General features: G+C 42.3%; 1 protein-coding gene across 10 annotated transcripts in view; it reads left to right on the top strand.

Moving 5' to 3' along the window:
- LOC125462861 (uncharacterized) overlaps nucleotides 1-19,008 on the top strand; it is a 163,669-nt gene that overhangs the window by 108,393 nt on the left and 36,268 nt on the right. For 4 of the 10 annotated variants that reach the window (XM_059653341.1, XM_048553303.2, XM_059653342.1 and 1 more), the window contains 2 exons: nucleotides 3,298-3,391; nucleotides 16,057-16,138. The exons of 1 other annotated variant lie outside the window; for it this stretch is intronic. In XM_059653341.1, coding sequence (XP_059509324.1) covers nucleotides 16,118-16,138 — 21 coding nt within the window. In that variant the 5' untranslated portion in view covers nucleotides 3,298-3,391; nucleotides 16,057-16,117. The remainder of the gene's footprint in view (nucleotides 1-3,297; nucleotides 3,392-16,056; nucleotides 16,139-19,008) is intronic. 5 more of the 10 variants (XM_059653343.1, XM_048553305.2, XM_059653340.1 and 2 more) reach the window with 2 other exon arrangements.

Here is a 19,008-nt window from a genome sequence, read left to right as displayed (position 1 = left end):
AAGAGGAGGGACAGGTTAGGGAGACAGGGACGAGCTGGGCTGGTTTTGGAATGCAGTGGGGGGAGGGGAGATTTTGAATCTTGTGAAGTCCACATTGATATCATTAAGCTGCAGGGTTCCCAAGCGGAATATGAGTTGCTGTTCCTGCAACCTTCGGGTAGCATCGTTGTGGCACTGCAGGAGGCCCAGGATGGACATGTCATCTGAGGAATTGGATAGGGAGTTGAAACAGTTCATGACTGGGAGGTGCAGCTGTTTATTGCGAACCAAGCATAGGTGTTCTACAACGCGGTCACCAAGCCTCCGCTTGATTTCCCTGTTGTAGAGGAGGCCACAGCAAGGAATAGCGGATGCAGTACACCACATTGGCAGATGTGCAGGTGGGCATCTGCTTGAAGTGGAAAGTCATCTTGGGGCCTGGGTTAGGGGTGAGGGAGGAGGTGTAGGGGCAGGTGTAGCACTTCCTGCGGTTGCAGGGGAAAGCGCTGGGTGTGGTGGGGCTGGAGGGGAGTGTGGAGCTGACAAGGGAGTCGCGGAGAGAGTGGTCTCTCCGGAAAAATAACTGTATCGGCGCTGCCTCGTGCTCCCGCAAGGAGCTTCAACAGTTCATCCATTTCACCAACACCTTCCAACCCAACGTTAAGTTCACCTGGACCATCTCTGATACCGCTCTCTCATTCATGGACCCCCCTGCTTCCATCTCTGGCAACCACCTGGAAATCAATATCAATTTCAAGCCCAACGACTCCCACAGCTACCTAGAATACACCTCCTCCCACCCACTTCCCTGCAAAAATTCCATCCCCTATTCCCAATTCCTTCACCTTCACCCCACCTACTCCCAGGATGAGGCATTCCACTCCCATACATCTCAGATGCCCTCAGTTTTCAAGGACCACAACTTACCCCCCTCAGTGGTCGAGAAGGCCCTCGACCCTGTCTGCCGCATTTCCCGCAACTCATCCCTAACACTCCCTCCCTGCAATAGCAACCAAAACAGAATTCCCCTCTTCCTTACGTACAACCTCACCAACCTCCGGATCCAACACATCATCCTCTGACACTTCCTCCATCTGCAATCCAACCCCACCACCAAGACAATTTTCCTTCCCCACCCTTATCTGTTTTCTGGAGGGACCACTCTCTCTGTGACTCCCTTGTCCACTCCACACTCCCCTCCAGCCCCACCACACCTGGCACTTGTCCCTGCAACCGCAGGAAGTGCTACACCTGCCCCTACGCCTCCCCCCTCATCCCCATCCCAGGCCCCAAGAACATCAACATCAAGCAGATGTTCACCTGCACATCAGCTGATGTGGTATACTGTATCCAATGTTCCCGTAGTGGCCTCCTCTACATCGGGGAAAGCAAGTAGAGGCTTGGGGACCGCTTTGCAGAACATCGATGCTTGGTTTGCAGTAAACAACTGCACCTCCCAGTTGATCTCCCCCTCCCATTCCTCAGACAACATTTCCATCCTGAGCCTCCTGCAGTGCCACAACAATGTCACCCAAAAGATGCAGGAACACCAGCTCATATTTCGCATGGGAACCCTGCAGCCCAATGGTATCTGAGGATTTCACAAGCCTCAAAATCTCCCCTCCCCATACTGCATCCCAAAACCAGCCCAGCTTGTCCCCGCCTTCCTAAACTGCCCTTCCTGCCACCTATCCCCTCCTCCCACCTCAAGTCCAGCCCATTTCCTACCTCCTAGCCTCTTCCCACCCCCTTGACCTGTCCATCCTCCCTGGGCTCACCTAACTCACCTTTACTGGCTCCACCCCCCTTCTTTGACCTGTCTGACTCCTCTCCACCCGTCTTCTCCTCTATCCATCTTCTATCCACCTCCCCCTCTCTCCCTACTTGTTTCAGAACTCCCTTCCCTCCCCCATTTCTGTAGAAGGGCCTAGGCCTGAAACATCAGCTTTCCTGCTCCCCTGATGCTGCTTGGCCTGCTGTGTTCATCCAGCTCTGCACCTTGTTATCTCCGATTCTCCAGCATCTGCAGTTCCTGCTGTCACTAAAAGAAGAGTCCTATTTCCATCAAAAGATGACCTAGTACCTTTTCCATCTACCTAAACAGACACCTAGTCTGACTCATTCTGACACTGCATCAGAACACAGAACCTGAGACTATGCAGTACTCTCTCAGTACTGAAGTACTAACTTCAGATTATGTGCTGATGTCCTGCTATCGGACATGACTCCATAAGGCTTGAATTCAGAGAACAAGGCAGCAATAATTGTGCAAAGCTGAATTAGTTATCAGGAGGTTGCTTTGTGTTCCCAATGCAGCAGCAAGTATATGCACCATTGTGCTTCACATCCTGTCAGGGTGCTGAGGAGTACTCAATGTTTGTAAAGTTATTCACCAGCAAAGTTTCCCAACTTCTATGAGGAGCAGGAACACCAAGAGAGAAATAAAACATTTTCTAATTTTTAAAAATAGATTATTCCCAAACAATTTTGTACTTGGTTACGGTTAGTATTTTCACTCCACAGCTTCCAACTACTGTCTTTCGAAAGTCATAACTGTTTATAATTCCAGTTCCACTCCCTGTCACCATGTCCTGTCTCCTTCCTCAACTCCTCACATTCACAAACAACAGCCTTTCGCTCTGTTTGCCTGGGGAGAAATTTTAAATTGGAGACTACAATTTCTAAATTGCATTCTCTCCACAAAGGGAAACATCCTGCCAGCATCCACCTGGCCAACTCCCCTCTGATAAGTTTCAACAAAATCACTTCTCATTCTTTTAAACTCCAATTGATACAGACCCCGCCTTGTCCAAACTTTCTTTGTAAGATAACCTTCTGCCTTCCAATCCAGGTATTAGTTGAGTGAACCTTCTTTAAAATGCCTCTAATCCATTTACATCTGTTTTTAAATACAAAATCGATGACTGTCTCTGGAACTGTCCATGTGGTTGCATGGACAATGCAACAAAACCAAACTGCATTCATATTTTTGCAATTTTTTTCTAATAGGTACTGAATTTTACCAAAGAACGACAAGGCATAGGATTCAGGAAACCATAATTAATGAGGGAAAAAGAAGATTGAATGCACAAAAGCTTGGGGTCAAAATAATAGAGTGTTTGGTAGCAGTTATATAGTTCTTTTCTGCATGTTTCTTGGCAGATCTATATTTGTCATTCCCCTTTTTTGCCCTAACTCCCTTCAGTGCAACATTCGTGCTCAACAGAGTGGAAGTAAAATTGAGAGAACAAATACCTCAGTTCATTATTATTCATTCTAATGGTTGATTGTTAACTTTTATATTTTTGAAACATTCAGCTTCACTTTAACTAAGAAAAAATTTGCAAATCCTTCGTCTAACAGCGACTTGGATGGGGTGCTGATTAGATCATGCCTGGCTCACAATGAGATGGTAAGGAGAGTATTATTTTGGCTTTGCCGTAACTGAATTTGAAGTGTCCAATCTTTCCAATCAATGTTTAGATGTTAAAGTATAATTTACATAAGACGGGAACTTTGCCTTCAAACAGTGTTACTATAGCTCAGACAGAATACACCTCCATTTGTGGCAAATGACCTGTGGCTCTGTGCTGCTCAATGTCATTCCCAATCAAAGTTAGTTTTGTTTGAATTGCTTTTGAACTTCTTTTTCCCCAATGGATTTGGTTTTCCATCAGTCCTTTATAACATGGCATTAAGGATTGCCAGTCTCTTGCTCACAGCACTGTAACATTAAGATTGCTTCTAGTTCTTCATTTGCTGTTTACTATACATTGATACCCATTTCTGTCCTGCTGGCAATGTGGAGAGGCTGCGTTTGCATCTGGTCTCTCAGTTACAAATGTGTTCATTCTTGGTTTCACCTCTCCAATGCTGGCAGTACGATGGTTTTTGATGAAATTTAAACCAGAGTTTTTGTTCAAGCAATTAAATATTTAAAAACTTATACTTAAGTATTTTAGACGTTTAAGTCAAAAATGCCATTCTTGTGGGGAAGAACTGACTTTGAATCTGTGTTTTCCAAAGTTCTTCAATGCTGGATTTTTATCCCCTCAGCTTCTCAGTCAGGTGTAGACTCATTGCCAGAAGTGAATTGCCACAATCGACAATATTGTTGTATCTTGAGACTGCCAAGACAGTGGACGATAAATGTTATGGACCTTGACATTTTTCCCATTAATAATTCCTACAGTCCCCACTTATTGACAATGTGTTACTAAATATTAGCCATCATCCCATAATTAAGCATCTTGTAGAACAATAACACTTGGTCCTTAAATTTCAGCCTAGATTTACGCATCAAAAATTTGGCTCAGCACATTTTTCCTGAAAGATTTTCCATTCTTATTTCCTTCAAAAATCTTGTTGATTTATAAAATTCTACAGCAGGCAAAGAAACCACTCTACTATTACATAAAAACACTGCTGTTGTAAATTAGAGATGATCATCAAATGTATCCGCCTCCCCCCCAACCCTTTGAATCTTGAGTGCCAAACTGCAGGGAAGGATAGCTATGGTAAGGCGAATTCGCAGATTCACTGCCAATATAAATATGGTCATGGCAGGTATAGCCGGAGACACTAAACCAATGAAAGATAAAAAGTGCAAAGAGAGCAGCAAAGAACGAAAAAATTACCTTGCATTCTCACAGTGCATTTCATAGATTCAGGATTTGGCAAAGCACATTTTTATCATTGTAGTGGTTTTGAACTGTAGTAACAAGCAAATTGACACTGCAGTATGCACACAGCAAGATCTCATAAACAAAAACAAAGCAAAAATGACCAGTCAATCTACTTCTGAAATTCTGATCCCTCTATTCTCTTAGTGGCTGCTCACTGTCTTAACTCCGAATTTCATTGCCAACTAACAAATAACATAGCAAATTTGCGATGCATTATGTGCATCCTTCATGGTCTGCCAAATAGGGTCACATTTGCACTCCAACATGCCTACCTCTAGATGGATCTTTGCAGGATCCAAAAAGTTGAGTCCCCTTCATGTGAGACGTGCCTGACCAATACAACCTGAATGTGGCAGATTGGTTCAGTTAAGCCTGGTCATGTGTTTTGGGCTAAAATGGAAGTTTACATCAATGGGAAGGCAGTAAAGGGTGTGGGCAAATAGAAACATAGGAAGTAAAATGCATGAGATGTCTGAATGCAGGTAAAGCCATATAAAAGTCTAACATACTATGGAATTTTGTAAATATGACAGGGAGTGTAGGAATAAAAATACAAAAATAGATGAATGTATAATATTTGTGAAAGCACAGATTGAATATTGTATAGTTTGTCCACAACCCCAAAGAGAATGCCATAGGAAAATATAACACAGGAACAGGTATACATCATTTGGCCCTTTGAGCTACACCAGCCTTCAGTAAGATCATGGCTGACTAAGTGTGGTCTCCAATACATTTTCCTGTTTGCACTTCATAATCATTAACATGCTTGTCAATCAAACCTCTACCTAGTTTAGCTCTGAAGCAGTGTAATGACCCAGACTCCACAACCAGAGTGTCATTAACCAGGGATCAGAGTCTAAAGATACAGGGTAAACCATTTAGGACTGAGATGAGGAGAAATATTTTCACCCAGTAAGGGATGAACCTGTGATATTCAGAAAGTAGTTGAGACTAATTCATTGAGTGTTTCAAGAAGGAGTTAGATATAGTTCTCAGAGCTAAAGGGCACCATCTGGCAGAAACAAAATCTCTTTAGTTTTAGTCTGCTTCAAAAGAGGAAACATCTTCCTGGTATCAATCATTTCAGCCACCCACAAGATCTTCTGTGTTTTAATAAGACCACACCTCATTCTTCTAAATGCCAGTGGATTTAGGCCTAACCACTTCAATTATTCTTCAGAAGATAACCCTTCACTCTAGAGATGTCAAATAAATACTCTCTGAACTGCTTCTAAAGTATTTATATCTTTTCGTCAAATGAGGAGACCAAACTGTACACAGCAATCCAGATGTGGTCTGACCAGTGTCCCGTACAGTCGCAGCAAATCTTCCCCACTTTCACATTCCTTTTCCCTTGAAATAAATCACAATATTTTGTTGCCTTCCTAGTCACTTGGTGCACCTCCAGACTAACTTTATGTGATTCATTTACCATCCACATACCTCTTACTATTGATTTCTCCAGTCACTCTCCATTTTAATTGTACACTGCTTTTCTGTTCTTCCTGATAAAATGGACAAATTTGGATTTAGATGCTACAGTTGCATCTCACTCAACATGTTCATGTCCCTTTGTAAACTCATTAACTCCTCTTGACAATGTACTTTCTCACCCATCTTGACATCATTAGCAAGTGTAGCTGTCATACATTTGGTAGCTTCATCCAAATGATTGATATGGATTGTGAATAGGCAACGCCCCAGTGCTGGTCCCTGTGGCGCTCTACTTGTTGTTGTTTTCCAATCTAGTAAAGAACTACTTATCCCAGCTTTCTGCTATCTGTTAGCTAGCCAGCCAGTAACCTCATGCTCATATATTACTCCCCATACTATGCACTCGTACCGTCTCCACCAAGCTTTAATGTGGCACCTTATCATATATGTTTTGGAAATCCAAGTATCTACATCCACCAGTTCCCCTCTGTGCACTGGAAATGCTCCACTGTGAAAGCGCTGTAACAGATTGGTCAAACATTATGTCCTCTATCCAAAGCTTTGTTAACTTTGACTGATTGCGTTGCAATTTTTGAAAAGAAATCCCAATATAACCTCCTTAATAATGGCTTCTCATACTTTGCCTTATCTTCGTCAAAGCCCTCATCAAAATCAGAATGAGAGTGCCGCATTCACTAAGGTCGTGCTGTAGATGGGTAGTTTTCAGTACGAAATGAGACTTAAGATACTGGAAGTATTTGCATTGCAGCAAGTAAACTAAAATTTGATTTGATGTAGGTAATTGTAGAAAAATGAGAAGGATTAGATATAAAGATGCTGAGGTACATAATGATACAACTGTAATACCAGCAACCATGTATGAGAAACTGTGAAAAAAGGATGGAATAATTTGCTTCAGTGAGAAATGTACTGAGAGAGAACAGTATCATGTGCGATGATGTCAATGAAAAAGCTTTCAGAAAACTAACAAGACCAGTCAATCATAGAAAAGGGAAAACCAATGCAGGCCACAAACTGTCAGCAGCGAGGAGAGCTACTTCCCCAATATTGAGAATTGGAACCCGCAAGCTACAAGGCTTATGGCCACACAAACCGGTGAGTAATGCTACAAAGCGTTTTGGTAGAGTGAGGAGGAAATAAGGGACATTTTTTTCGGTTAGTGTGGCAGTGTCAAGAGGGTTATCAATTTAAAATGATTGTTGACAGAGTAAGGAGAGTATTTGGAAGAAATTATTTTACACAGAGATTGTTTTAGCACAGACTACTGTCCTGCAGAAAATACTTGAGCTGAGATTAGTGGACTCGTTTGAAATAAATTGAATAAAACTTTGAAGAAAAGTGAGATGCTGAACCATGTGCATCGGACAGCAAGGACAGCTTTGGATTGCTCCAGCAAAAGAGCCAGCAAAGATACAATGATGGAAGTAGCCTTTCCTCTGCTAAAAATAAACATGTTTCCATTAGTATTTGCTGATTCCTAAAACAGTGAAGATGAAGGTTCCCGATCCCATTTCCTTCCCTCTATTTCCAGTCCGGTGCTTTCTTATCACAGTTAAGTAAGATATCTTCCCAAATAAGATTGGGAATCCACAGCTGTGCTCCCTTCTGTCACGTAAGACATGTGTTTGCGCGCGCACACACACACACACACACACACACACACACACACACACACACACACACACACACACACACACACACACACACACACACACACACACACACAAGCACTGTCAAGTGGATGTAGAAGATTCCTGAGGATTGTTTCAAGGAACAGCAAAGGCGTCATTAGTGCCCTGGCCATTCATTACCCCTCAATCACAATGTGGGAAAAAGCAAATGATCAGGCTGTTGGCTGGACAGCACTTTAGAACGTTCAGTGGTTACTTGTGAGAGGTACAGACACACGCATACACACACATAAACACACAGGCATACACCTTTTCCCTTGCAATTATTCAGAGTCTTTCAGCCTTCTCTGAATTGTGCAGAAGAAGGCCATTCAGCCCATTGTGTGTGCACCAGCTTTCTAATTATTTTAACGTGGTGCCAATCTCCCATCCTTTTCCCATAACCCTATGCATTGCTTCCATATAAATAATCATCTACTGACATCTTGGATGCCTCGATTGTGTCTCCGCAAAAATGCTTGGCAGTGAATTCCAAATCCAAAACACTTGCTGTGTAAAAATTCTTTTTCTCATCCTGCATCTACTTCTTTAACAGCCCTCTTTTTAAACTGTGTAGAACTGCCCAAAGTTATGCTGGTTAGGTGAATTGCCCATGATTAAAAAATGCCCTGTTGTTTGCAGGGTAGATGGGTTAGCCATGGCAAAACACCCTATGTGGGGTAATGGGGATGGGATGGGGTAGTGTTGGGTCTCGAAGGTCAGTGCAGACTCGATGGGCTGAATAGCCTTTTCTGCACTGCAGGATTCGATGATTCTATTCTATGTGCCCTCTGGTTTTCAATGTGCCCTCTGGTTTTCAATTCTTTTACAGGCATGAACAGTTTCTCCCTATTCTGCTGATGATTTTGAAACCCTCCATTCCTATAAAAAGCCTACAGATCTAACCTCTCCAGTCTTGCCTCATAACTGAAGTGCCTCATCCCTGGAACCATTCTTGTAAAAGTCAACTGCACACTCTTTCAGCACTGTGCAGAACAGACCTTAAGCTGGCCCCCCGTATATTAGCTAACCATGGCTCAAACAGTAGAGCCCTAACCCTTAGGACAGAAAGCTGTGGTTCAAATCCTGTCCCGGGATTCGAGAGATTAAGACTGAATCCATAGTGCGGCGCAGACGGCGTGTTGCTCTGTTGGTGGTATTGCCTTCTAGATGCAACGTTAAACCAAAAGTTCACCTGCACTGTCAAGTGGATGTAGAAGATTCCTGAGCCCTGAGCATTGTTTCAGGGAACAGCAAAGCTGTCATTAGTGCCCTGGCCATTCATTACCCCTCAATCACAATGTGGGAAAAAGCAAATGATCAGGCTGTTGGCTGTACAGCACTTTAGAACGTTCAATGGTTACTTGTGAAAAGTACTCTACAAATGCAAGACTCATTCCTTTTCAATCTTTAACAGCTCAGTTTTGCTCATATGACTGAGGTTGGTCATGGCTGGAGCTGTGTGGGAGCCATGGAACTAAACCTGCCATACGCCTAGGTTCACCACCTCTCAGACAAGAGAAGGGTTAAGAAGTTAGTATCTTCATCAGTTGTCCTTAATTGATGAGTGAATCAACAGAGACCAACAGTACTTGTCCGCAGACTAAGCTTTTCCTACTATTTATTTTGTTTTGCTCAGAAGAAGTCTACTATTCATAGATTAATAAAGGTTTCTGGAGGGAAATATTTCAATGTGATATAAATAACATAATAGATATCTCTGCCATTTTCGGAATGAGGCTAAAAACAGTTGTTATTTCTGAAAGGATAACTGCACTGCTTCCTACTCTCGTTCATAGGGATTAAAATATGTCCATTGGAATATCCTCTATACCATGGGATAGTAATGATGATTGACAGCATCCACTCTATCCAACGATCCAAAACCAAAAACAGATGATCAGTAAGAGCCACCTTTGAATCTCAGTATATATCCACATTTCTGAGTTAAACTGAAGTTCCTCAACATGCCCCATCTTGGTGCTACTATGCAATCCATTACAGAGAAGAGTGGCCTCTAGCAAATCATTACACAGTGGGCTGGAAGAGAAGGACTGTTAACTATACTACTTAAGCAGATTGTACAATCGCAAGCAATATAGCCAATGCTGCTCTAACCACAAATCATCCTAAATTGCATTTCCATTACAACTGTGATATGCATGTCAAACACTTCACTTTTGTGCTATCACAATAGGTGAGAGGAAAAATAGTTACAGGAAAATGGATTGAAAGACTCGAGCCATTGCCAGGGGTTGAGCACTAGAGTAATGAAAACAAAAAAAAAATGCTGGAAATCACAGTGGTTTAGGCAGTATCCATGGAGAGGTCAGACTAACATTTCGAGTCTAGATGCATGTTGACTAGAAATGTTAACTTGCTCTGTCTCCATGGATGCTGGCTGTGATTTCCAGCTTCTGGAGTGATTTGTTCCTAACACTAGAGTTATGATGCTTGGACTGTTTCCAAGCAGGGATGACTAGGAAGAGATAATAAAATGTGAGGCTGGATGAACACAGCAGGCCCAGCAGCATCTCAGGTGCTCCTGAGATGCTGCTGGGCCTGCTGTGTTCATCCAGCCTCACATTTTATTATCCTGGATTCTCCAGCATCTGCAGTTCCCATTATCAATGACTAGGAAGAGGTTTAAGAGAAGTTTTCCTTTAGACTATGAAAGGTTATGTTGGAGGAATTCTTTTGGCTGGAATTTCTTTGGGATTTTTTCCAGTGGAGGCTCGGCAGGAATTGATGTCTTCCTCTGGACATTGAAGCCAAGTTATGTCCCAGGAGATAAATAACTTCTCTGAATGTTGCTAGTTCTAGGGTTCCTTCCTCCAGGTACAGTGATTTTCTTGTTCTCTAAACCTGTTATCAGAGAAAGCATTGGATATTCCAAGACGGTTATTTCCTTATGAATAATTGACTATTTGTGAAGCCATTATTGTTGCATTGCTTAGTCATGTAAGTGACCAATCATCTAACATTTCAAAATACCATGTAGCCATTCTGTTATTACCAGTGTTTGCATTCCATGCTTTGCAACATTTGCCCTCTGTCATTGTAATCGAGACAAGAAAGGCCACAGAAAGCAAAAGCACAAGCAATGTTTTGAATAACAGGCCGAATAATTAGAAAATTTATAGCAGAAAGATATTCACATATCTGTTCACTGATGTAAAATTGGACCAGACAGAGAAAGTTCAGGAAAATCTTTTCCCTGCTCCCACTACTGTCATTTATCCCCTGTCGTCTACAGTACTGTATTCTTATTAGATAAATCATACCGTTTGGGGTTATACTGCAGCACAGTAATTGAAACCAGATATTGGAGGATGTGAGAGGTCCTTGTGAGCTCATGTACAGGGAAACTGCTCATGCAAAACATTACATGGAAGACAAATTGAATTACAGACCTTTAGTGTGAACATTAATCTCAATCAAATTAAAGTTGGATGAAACTGTGCGATATAGATTGGGTTCACCCCTCGTTTTGGTTTTGAAAGGCTTGGCACATTTTGGAGGGTTTGTTGTTTAGTATTGGTTCTGATCACGGAACTGATTTGGCTTTTGCCTGCATCAGGAGATTGACTGCAGAAGGCTTATGGCTTTCTACACGTTTAAAGCACAATGTAGAAATACTGGGTGATTTTAAAGAAAGTCAGGCTTTTCAATGAGACAGTGCTGCACGGCCAGAGGTTTCATTCTTCACAATTCTATGTCATGTAGATGTAATAGTTTCCATGGAACTTTTGGAGAGGAGCTCCTTAAACTTTGACTGATATCTCTCACTTCTCTAAAACACATGACACGAGGTGCAGACAGAGACTCAGTCATTGTTAACACTGCCTGCCTCACAGTGCCAGGGACCTGGGTTCGATTCCTTGGGCTACTGTCTGTGTGGAGTTTGCAAGTTCTCACCAATGAGCACCTAAAATACCAGGGCTTAGTTTGCTCTGCACCAAGTACCTGTAAATGGGATTATTGTAGAATGGTGTTTGTTGGTCAGCATAGACATAGTGAGCCAAAGGCCTCTTTCTATGCTGTACGACTCTATTGATGCTAAATGTTCATTTAGCTCAGAGATGTTTGTGGAATCTTACTATGTGCAAATTCGCTGCCACTCTCAGAGATTCTGAGGCTATGTAAATGTCAGTCATTCTTTTAAGGCTTTTTCATAAAAACTTTGAAAAATAGGGAAATTAGAACATAGAACATAGAACAATACAGCGCAGAACAGGCCCTTCGGCCCTCGATATTGCGCCGACCTAAATTTAAAGATCATCTGGTGAACAAGACAGATTGTAAAAGTTTGCTGCCACTGTTTTTGTCAGAGTTTGAAAGGAACACTGCCTGACTGAAGATAACAAAGTGTGGAGCTGGATGAACACAGCAGGCCAAGTAGCATCTCAGGAGCACAAAAGCTGACGTTTCGGGCCTACACCCTTCATCAGAGAGCGGAATGAAGGGTCTAGGCCCGAAACGTCAGCTTTTGTGCTCCTGAGATGCTGCTTGGCCTGCTGTGTTCATCCAGTTCCACACTTTGTTGTCTTGGATTCTCCTGCACCTGTAGTTCCCATTATGATTGCCTGACTGAATCCTTGTTATGTAGAGTGTGGCTTCTTTACCTTCAGAGTGAAGCCAATCGGACTGGGTTCAATTCTCATATCAACTAACGTCTTATGAGGTCCCACTTTCTCAAACTCTCTCCTCTCCCGTGGAATAGTATCTCTCCTGTTAACCTCACCACCAGTTACTCTCTTTCTATCAGGCATCAGCGTTTTGGCCCTCTGAGACTAAACTTGCTCAACCTTTTCAGTTCCTGCATCCTAAAGCCACAACTCGTGTGAGTTATTAGTTAAGTTGTGCTAGAGCTTTTTTTCCGTGGGTGAAGTTGCTAAATGGAGCAGAATGAAGTTATCCAGTGTACTCAGGGCGCTGTTCTGGTGTGTAAAGATGAACAGTTTATTCACAGAAGGTTAAAGTGCAGGAAGAAATGGTTTTGTCGTGGTAATGTCACTGGACTCGATATGGATTCAAATCCCACCATACCCAGATTGTGAAGTTTCAATTCAGTAAAAAAACCTGAAAGAAAGTAATGACCATGTAACCACTTGTTGATTGTCATAAAAACCTGTCAGGTTCTCTAATGCCCTTTAAAGAAGGGAATTTGACATCCTTACCCGCTCTGGAGTGTTATGTGACTCCAGGCCCACACCAATGTGATTAACTCTTTACTACCCTCTGGAGCAATAAGGGATGGGCAATAAAAGCTGGCCTGGCCTGCAATGCCCACATTCTGTGAATGAATTTTAAAAAACACCATTCAGTCCATCATTTCTGCCCAGGAGGAGGCTCTCCAAATTAGCAAATCACCCAGTGCCAGTTCCTGCCTTCTCCAGGTAACCCTGAACATTGTTTCATTTCAGACAATAGTCCAGTTACCTTTTGAATGTCTTACTTGAACCTCTTTCCACCACATTCTCAGACAGTATATTCTGTTATATATGGGTCTGAAAGGGTTAATATTTGATTGACTGCAGACAGCACCATCCACTGTGATGATACTGTGGGAACTTGGTCAGGAGTGTAGAGCACAGACCTGAGCTAATGTACTGCTGAGAGTGTCTGTAGGAAAGCATTCACAAAGTCATAATTTTGTATTCCTTGCTCTGTTCAATCATCCTATGATCTTTGTGTCTTTGTATGCTACCATCTCCCTGCACAGCATGCAAAACAGAAACTTTTCACTGTATATAGATACATGTGGCAATAATCAATCAATCAAATCAAATAAATAGCTACAATAATGCAATAAACTTCATACTGTTCACTCAACACAAGTCTTCTCATTGGACCAGAAATGCGGATATTCTAATCCAAATAGGCACTTCAGGCTTGAAGGGATGCCTATTCTAGATATCCCAGAATTTAACCACTAGATGCATGAATAAGCTTTTCCTCATGTCACCTTTGTTCCTGTTGCTTGTCACTTTAAAACTGCCCTCTTATATTCGGTCATTTCATGTAAGTGAACGGTTTCTCCTTATTTGCTCAGTCCAGATCCCACATGATTCAGAATGCCCCCATCATGCTTTCTCAGCCTTCTTTTGTTCCGTGAAAATTGTCCTAATTTCTCAAATCTATCTTCATAACTGAAGTGGCACTTTGCATTGTTGTTTTAAAGTTATGACCAATGCTCTATGCACTGAATGGTGAGATTGCAGTGATGTAACTAGAGGGAAAGAGAAAGGAGAGAAAAATGTCAGTGTGTGATTTGTGTTCTCTCTTCTGGCTGAAACTAAATAATGCCTTTAAAATGTAGGTATATTATTCATGGGCCCAGTTGCAGATGTGCTTGTCGTTTACATTGTTCAACAGTATATAATTTATGTCCCAGAGTTTAGAAACAGGGCTCCATGTAAAAGCAGGAGGTCACCAATGAACTGTGTCTGTGTATTTCAACCAGGTCACTGCAATAGAGCACTATTAGTCAACATGAAAATTGCAGAATCTGTTCAAATCTAAACTCTGGCCTGACAAGATTTTTCTTTTCTCTATAAGCATCCTGTAATAGACTCATGCTGAATCCAGGCCCTGAACTTGGCTCAAGTAATGTGATCAAAATAGAATCAAACTTTAAAATGTATGGGATTAACCCAAAATAAATGCATTCTCTACAGGAAAGAACAAATTCTTCAAAGGGAGAAGCTCGACAATCAATAGAGAGAGAAAAACAGAACCAACATTTCAAGCCCTATATCACTCTTGTGTTGAACTCTGGGGTTACAAAGAAAAGCCATATTGAACTTAAAACATTAACTCTGTTTCTCTCTCCGTAGGCATTGCTGAGTTTCTCCAAAACTTCCTGTTTTTATTTCTGATCGCCAACATCCACAGAGCTTTGCAGTAATCATAACCTTAAACCTGCGGTTGTGTAACGAGGGAGGGAAAGGGATGAGAAGACGTTGGTATTTTAATGTTGCACATGTACGTGGAAATTCAAAGACAGAACTTTTAAGATAAACCTCCCCTTACTTCAATGCAGTATTTAACTGAGGCCCTCAAATCAGGATTTCCCTGGTTCTGTTACTAGTGAGTTTATGTCAGCCTAAGAGGTGCTATGGAGAGGGAGACAGGGTCCCCTCAGCCTCAGTCAAGGGCATGAAGGGTTGATGAGTAATCTGTAATGGCTCCCATAGTGACCCCAGTGGAATAGTGTATGTGCTAAGGATGCTGTTGTCTCAAACATGTTGCCACACTGGGCAACATAGTCCATTGTTACCCAGTATCGCCATCTTTAAGGGCATTTAAATGGTCATTGGATAAACATATGGGTGATAATGGAATAGTGTAGGTTAGATGGCCTTTAGATTGGCTTCACAGGTCGACGCAACATTAGGGCCGAAGGGCCTGTACTGCACTGTAATGTTCTATGTTCTAACGAGTAGACACACAGAAGAACATCCTTGAGGATGTTGGAAGAACAGTGGTAATTTAGGGCATCGTTTTTCTGTTTCAGGATAAACCCAAGAGCAGGCCTTTGAATACATAAATGAAAGCAAATCCTTTCTCAGGGAGACGTTTCAACGGGAGGCTGGGTTTGAAATCTCAAATAAACAGTGCTAGTGATGCATGTTGTATTGTCCATTTTTTAAACTCCCAGATTTGTGAGATGTATCAACTAGAAATAGTTCTACTTCTTTGCTTGTTATGTTTAGGCATTGGGTGACCTCCTGGACAGAGTTGCCAGGTCTCCAGGATCGGCATCTCCAAGAATTGCAGATTAATCTCTTGGATACTGCAGAAAGCAGCCAATAAAGAAATAACATAGAGACACAGGAAACAAAAGTCTTTGTTTCATTTTCTTTGAGCACTTTACTTATTAAAAAACAATTGGAGATGAGGAGAGAATGGCTGTTCGGCTAGCTGGAGAAGTTGTGTGTGAAAGCTCCAGGAATAAGTCAAACCCTATACGTGACTCCTAACTTCTTTGCAACTTGCATGTGCTAGTTACACATCAGTACTTGTCCAAGGCTGGCTTCTAGTAACTGTGGCTAGTTTAAGCTGGGGCACATTGCAGTCAATATGACAGTAATATTTTCATTATTTCTGCACAGTACTTCATTGTACAGAGGAGGATGTGGGAAGAAATTTCAGTTTCAAAGCAAGTTTCTTAGAAGGCAAATTGCTTCTACATCAGGGACAATTGGACTGTTGAATCTGGGTGGGGGATTGAAATGACATACTTGTTTTATTTAATGCAGAGCCCAGAAATGATCCCGGAATTTGCTCAGTGTCCGATGTAGACAAAAGCGGGATGCCACAATGTCAAGAGCACCAGTATGGGTAACCAAAAACATTTCAATCTTTTCTCTTCAGTTTACCTAGCTAACACATATCCAGACAAATGTTCATGCAAGCAATAAACACAAGTCTAGTTGTAATAAACAATGAGAATTAAAATGCGGCCCCATATACCATTTGACAATTCCAATCTTTCATACAGTTAATTCAAGACTTCCTAGGGGTTGGACTCCTATTGAGTTCCAACATTGAGCTCTAACGAGAGAAATAAAGAGAAGAGCATCATTGTCCTAGGAATTGTACCTTCAGGCATCCTTATAGGGATGTTTCTCAGGGATTTTCATCTGGTGATTATGAATCAACATTTGGTACATTCTTTGAGTCCTCGGGGAACCTGGTTGATGGATCTTTTTATTTTAACCTGAATATAGAGAAAGTAACTCATGATATTATTGGTAACTGAGTAAAATGTTCACATTTATGTTGTGGTTAATGGAGTAATAGGATTAAAGAGAAATACATTACACTCCTCTCATCCTAGTCATTATCTACTGGACAAGTACGCAATATGGTTCATGGGCTAATGGAATGTTGGCCTTTATCTCATCTGGGCAATACAAGAAGGTGGAGAGGGTGTTGTTATGTCAACCTCGCTCCAGACCCAAGTTCACTTCCAGGATTCCTCCAAGAGAGGAGCTTTTTTTTGTTAAAGAAAGGTATTAAAGGATATGGGCCAAAGGCAAATGTATGGAGTTAGGCCACACATCAGCCACGATCTCCTTGAGTGGTGGGAGATGCTCCTGTACCTCTGTTCCTATTGTATCTGAAGAGGGATTCATTTACCTTGGATTGGGCGAATTGCACATTTACCAGTGTAATCCCTGATGAAGAAGGGAGTGGCTAGTCCACATAGAATCTATTTCCTCTCGTAAGAGAGACCGCAGTAAGAACAAAAGGCTCCCATTTAGACGTAGGCGTTGCAGTGATGATATCAAGAAACGTTTCTTCACATGAAGCACAGTAGAAATCTGAATCTCTCTTCCCCACAAAAACACCTGAGTTTAGGTTGCTTCTGCATTTCAAGACTGAAATTGATAAATGTCTGTTCAACAAGAACAGCCAGACTTACAGAACCAAGGCGGGTAAAGGTGGAGTTGCAATTCAGATCAGCCATGATAAATGAATGATGTCACAGGCATGAAGGACAGAGTGGCCTCCTCTTGTTCCTATCTGCCCATTCATATTATTTATGTGAAGTGCTCTCCTGCATGGGTGGCACAGGGTTCAGTGTCAGTACTGTTGCCTCACAGCGACAGGGGCCCAAGTTCAATTCCACCCTTTGATGACTGTTTGTGTTAAGTTTTCACATTCTTCCCGTGTCTGTGTGGGTTTCCTCTGGGTGCTCTGATTTCCTCCGATGTGCAGATTAGGTGGATTGCCCATGGGAAATGTAGGCATAGGGTGCTGGGTAGGTATGACTTGATGGGCCTGATTCCACACTATAGGGATTCTACAGTATAATCTCTGTCTGTTATGTTAATGTGCAAGTATTTATTGTTCATTCAGACTGACCCTTGGTATGACTATTGAGTTTTAAGGGGTTGTGGCTATCAGGAATTATCACTTCCCATTGAATTAGTAATACACTGCTGTATTAATTCCATTCTGGTCTCGGCTGTATGTGCCCAATGATGTGACAAAACAGAAAACGTAGCTGTCATTGCACAGTTTGTACACTTTTTGAAACTTTAGCAAACCAACTGTTCGGCCCCAGTGCATTGTTGTGACCCCCTTACTGATGATCATTGTCCTTCAGGGCAGCCAGGCAGAATACTGGTTTTATCTGTGAATAACTATCTCTTTTATAGAGAGCTCTGAGCAATTGTATGCAGTTCATACTAACATGAGCTTGCAGGTGAAGGCTGAAGTTTCTCCAAGATGCTCATAATTTAGCAATGTAGAGAACCTCATAAAGCATATACAGAGAGGTTTGTATTGAAGAGGATACAGCAAAGGCTCGTTGGCTTGGTCCCTGTGTGGAGAGGGCTATCCTGCAATGAAAGGCTGAGCAAACTGGGCCAGTGGTCTCCAGAGTTTAGAAGAATGAGAAGTGATCTCACGGAAAACTGCAGAATTCAGAAAGATGCTTGACAGGGTAGACACTGAGAGGTTGTTTCTCTTGCCTAGAACATGCAGGCACAGGGGGAGACAGTGGTCATGCCACTGGAATGTAAACCAGAAGTCGGCACTAATGCTTCATTCACAATCTGATACTAGACCCAGCCATCCTGCCACAGATGGTAACAAAGTGTGGAGCTGGATGGACACAGCAGGCCAACCAGCATCTTAGGAGCCAAAAACTGACATTTCGGGCCTTCAACAGAAAGATGTTTTTCTGATGAAGGGTCTAGACCCAAAACGTCAGCTTTCCTGCTCCTCTGATGCTGCTTGCCCTGCTGTGTTCATCCAGCTCCACACTTTGTTATCTTGGATTGTCCAGCATCTGCAGCTCCCATTATCTCTGCCACAGGTGGTGTTTGCTGAAATGGGAGCATGATATGCACCTTGGGCTGTTGGCGCTTGTTCTCCTCCTGGAAACGTGGTATAGAATATCGAACATAGAACAGCACGAGTACGGCCCATGATGTTGTGCCGGCCTATTATCCTACTAAGATCAAACTACCCTGCATACCCTACATTTTACTATCATCCATGTGCCTATCCAAGAATTGCTTAAAAGTCCCTAATGTATCTGACTGCACCTCAACTGCCAGCAGCGCATTCCACACTCCCACCACTCAATGTGTGAAGAACCTACCTCTGACATCACCCCCGTACCTTCCTTCAATCACCTTAAAATTATGCACCCTCATAATAGTCATTTCCATCCTGGGAAGAAGTCTCTGACTATC

This window comes from Stegostoma tigrinum, chromosome 21 (assembly GCF_030684315.1).
Source record: "Stegostoma tigrinum isolate sSteTig4 chromosome 21, sSteTig4.hap1, whole genome shotgun sequence".
In the NCBI taxonomy this organism is placed as follows: domain Eukaryota; kingdom Metazoa; phylum Chordata; class Chondrichthyes; order Orectolobiformes; family Stegostomatidae; genus Stegostoma; species Stegostoma tigrinum.
Note: the sequence above shows the minus strand (reverse complement) of the source record. Positions and strands in the feature narration are given on the sequence as shown.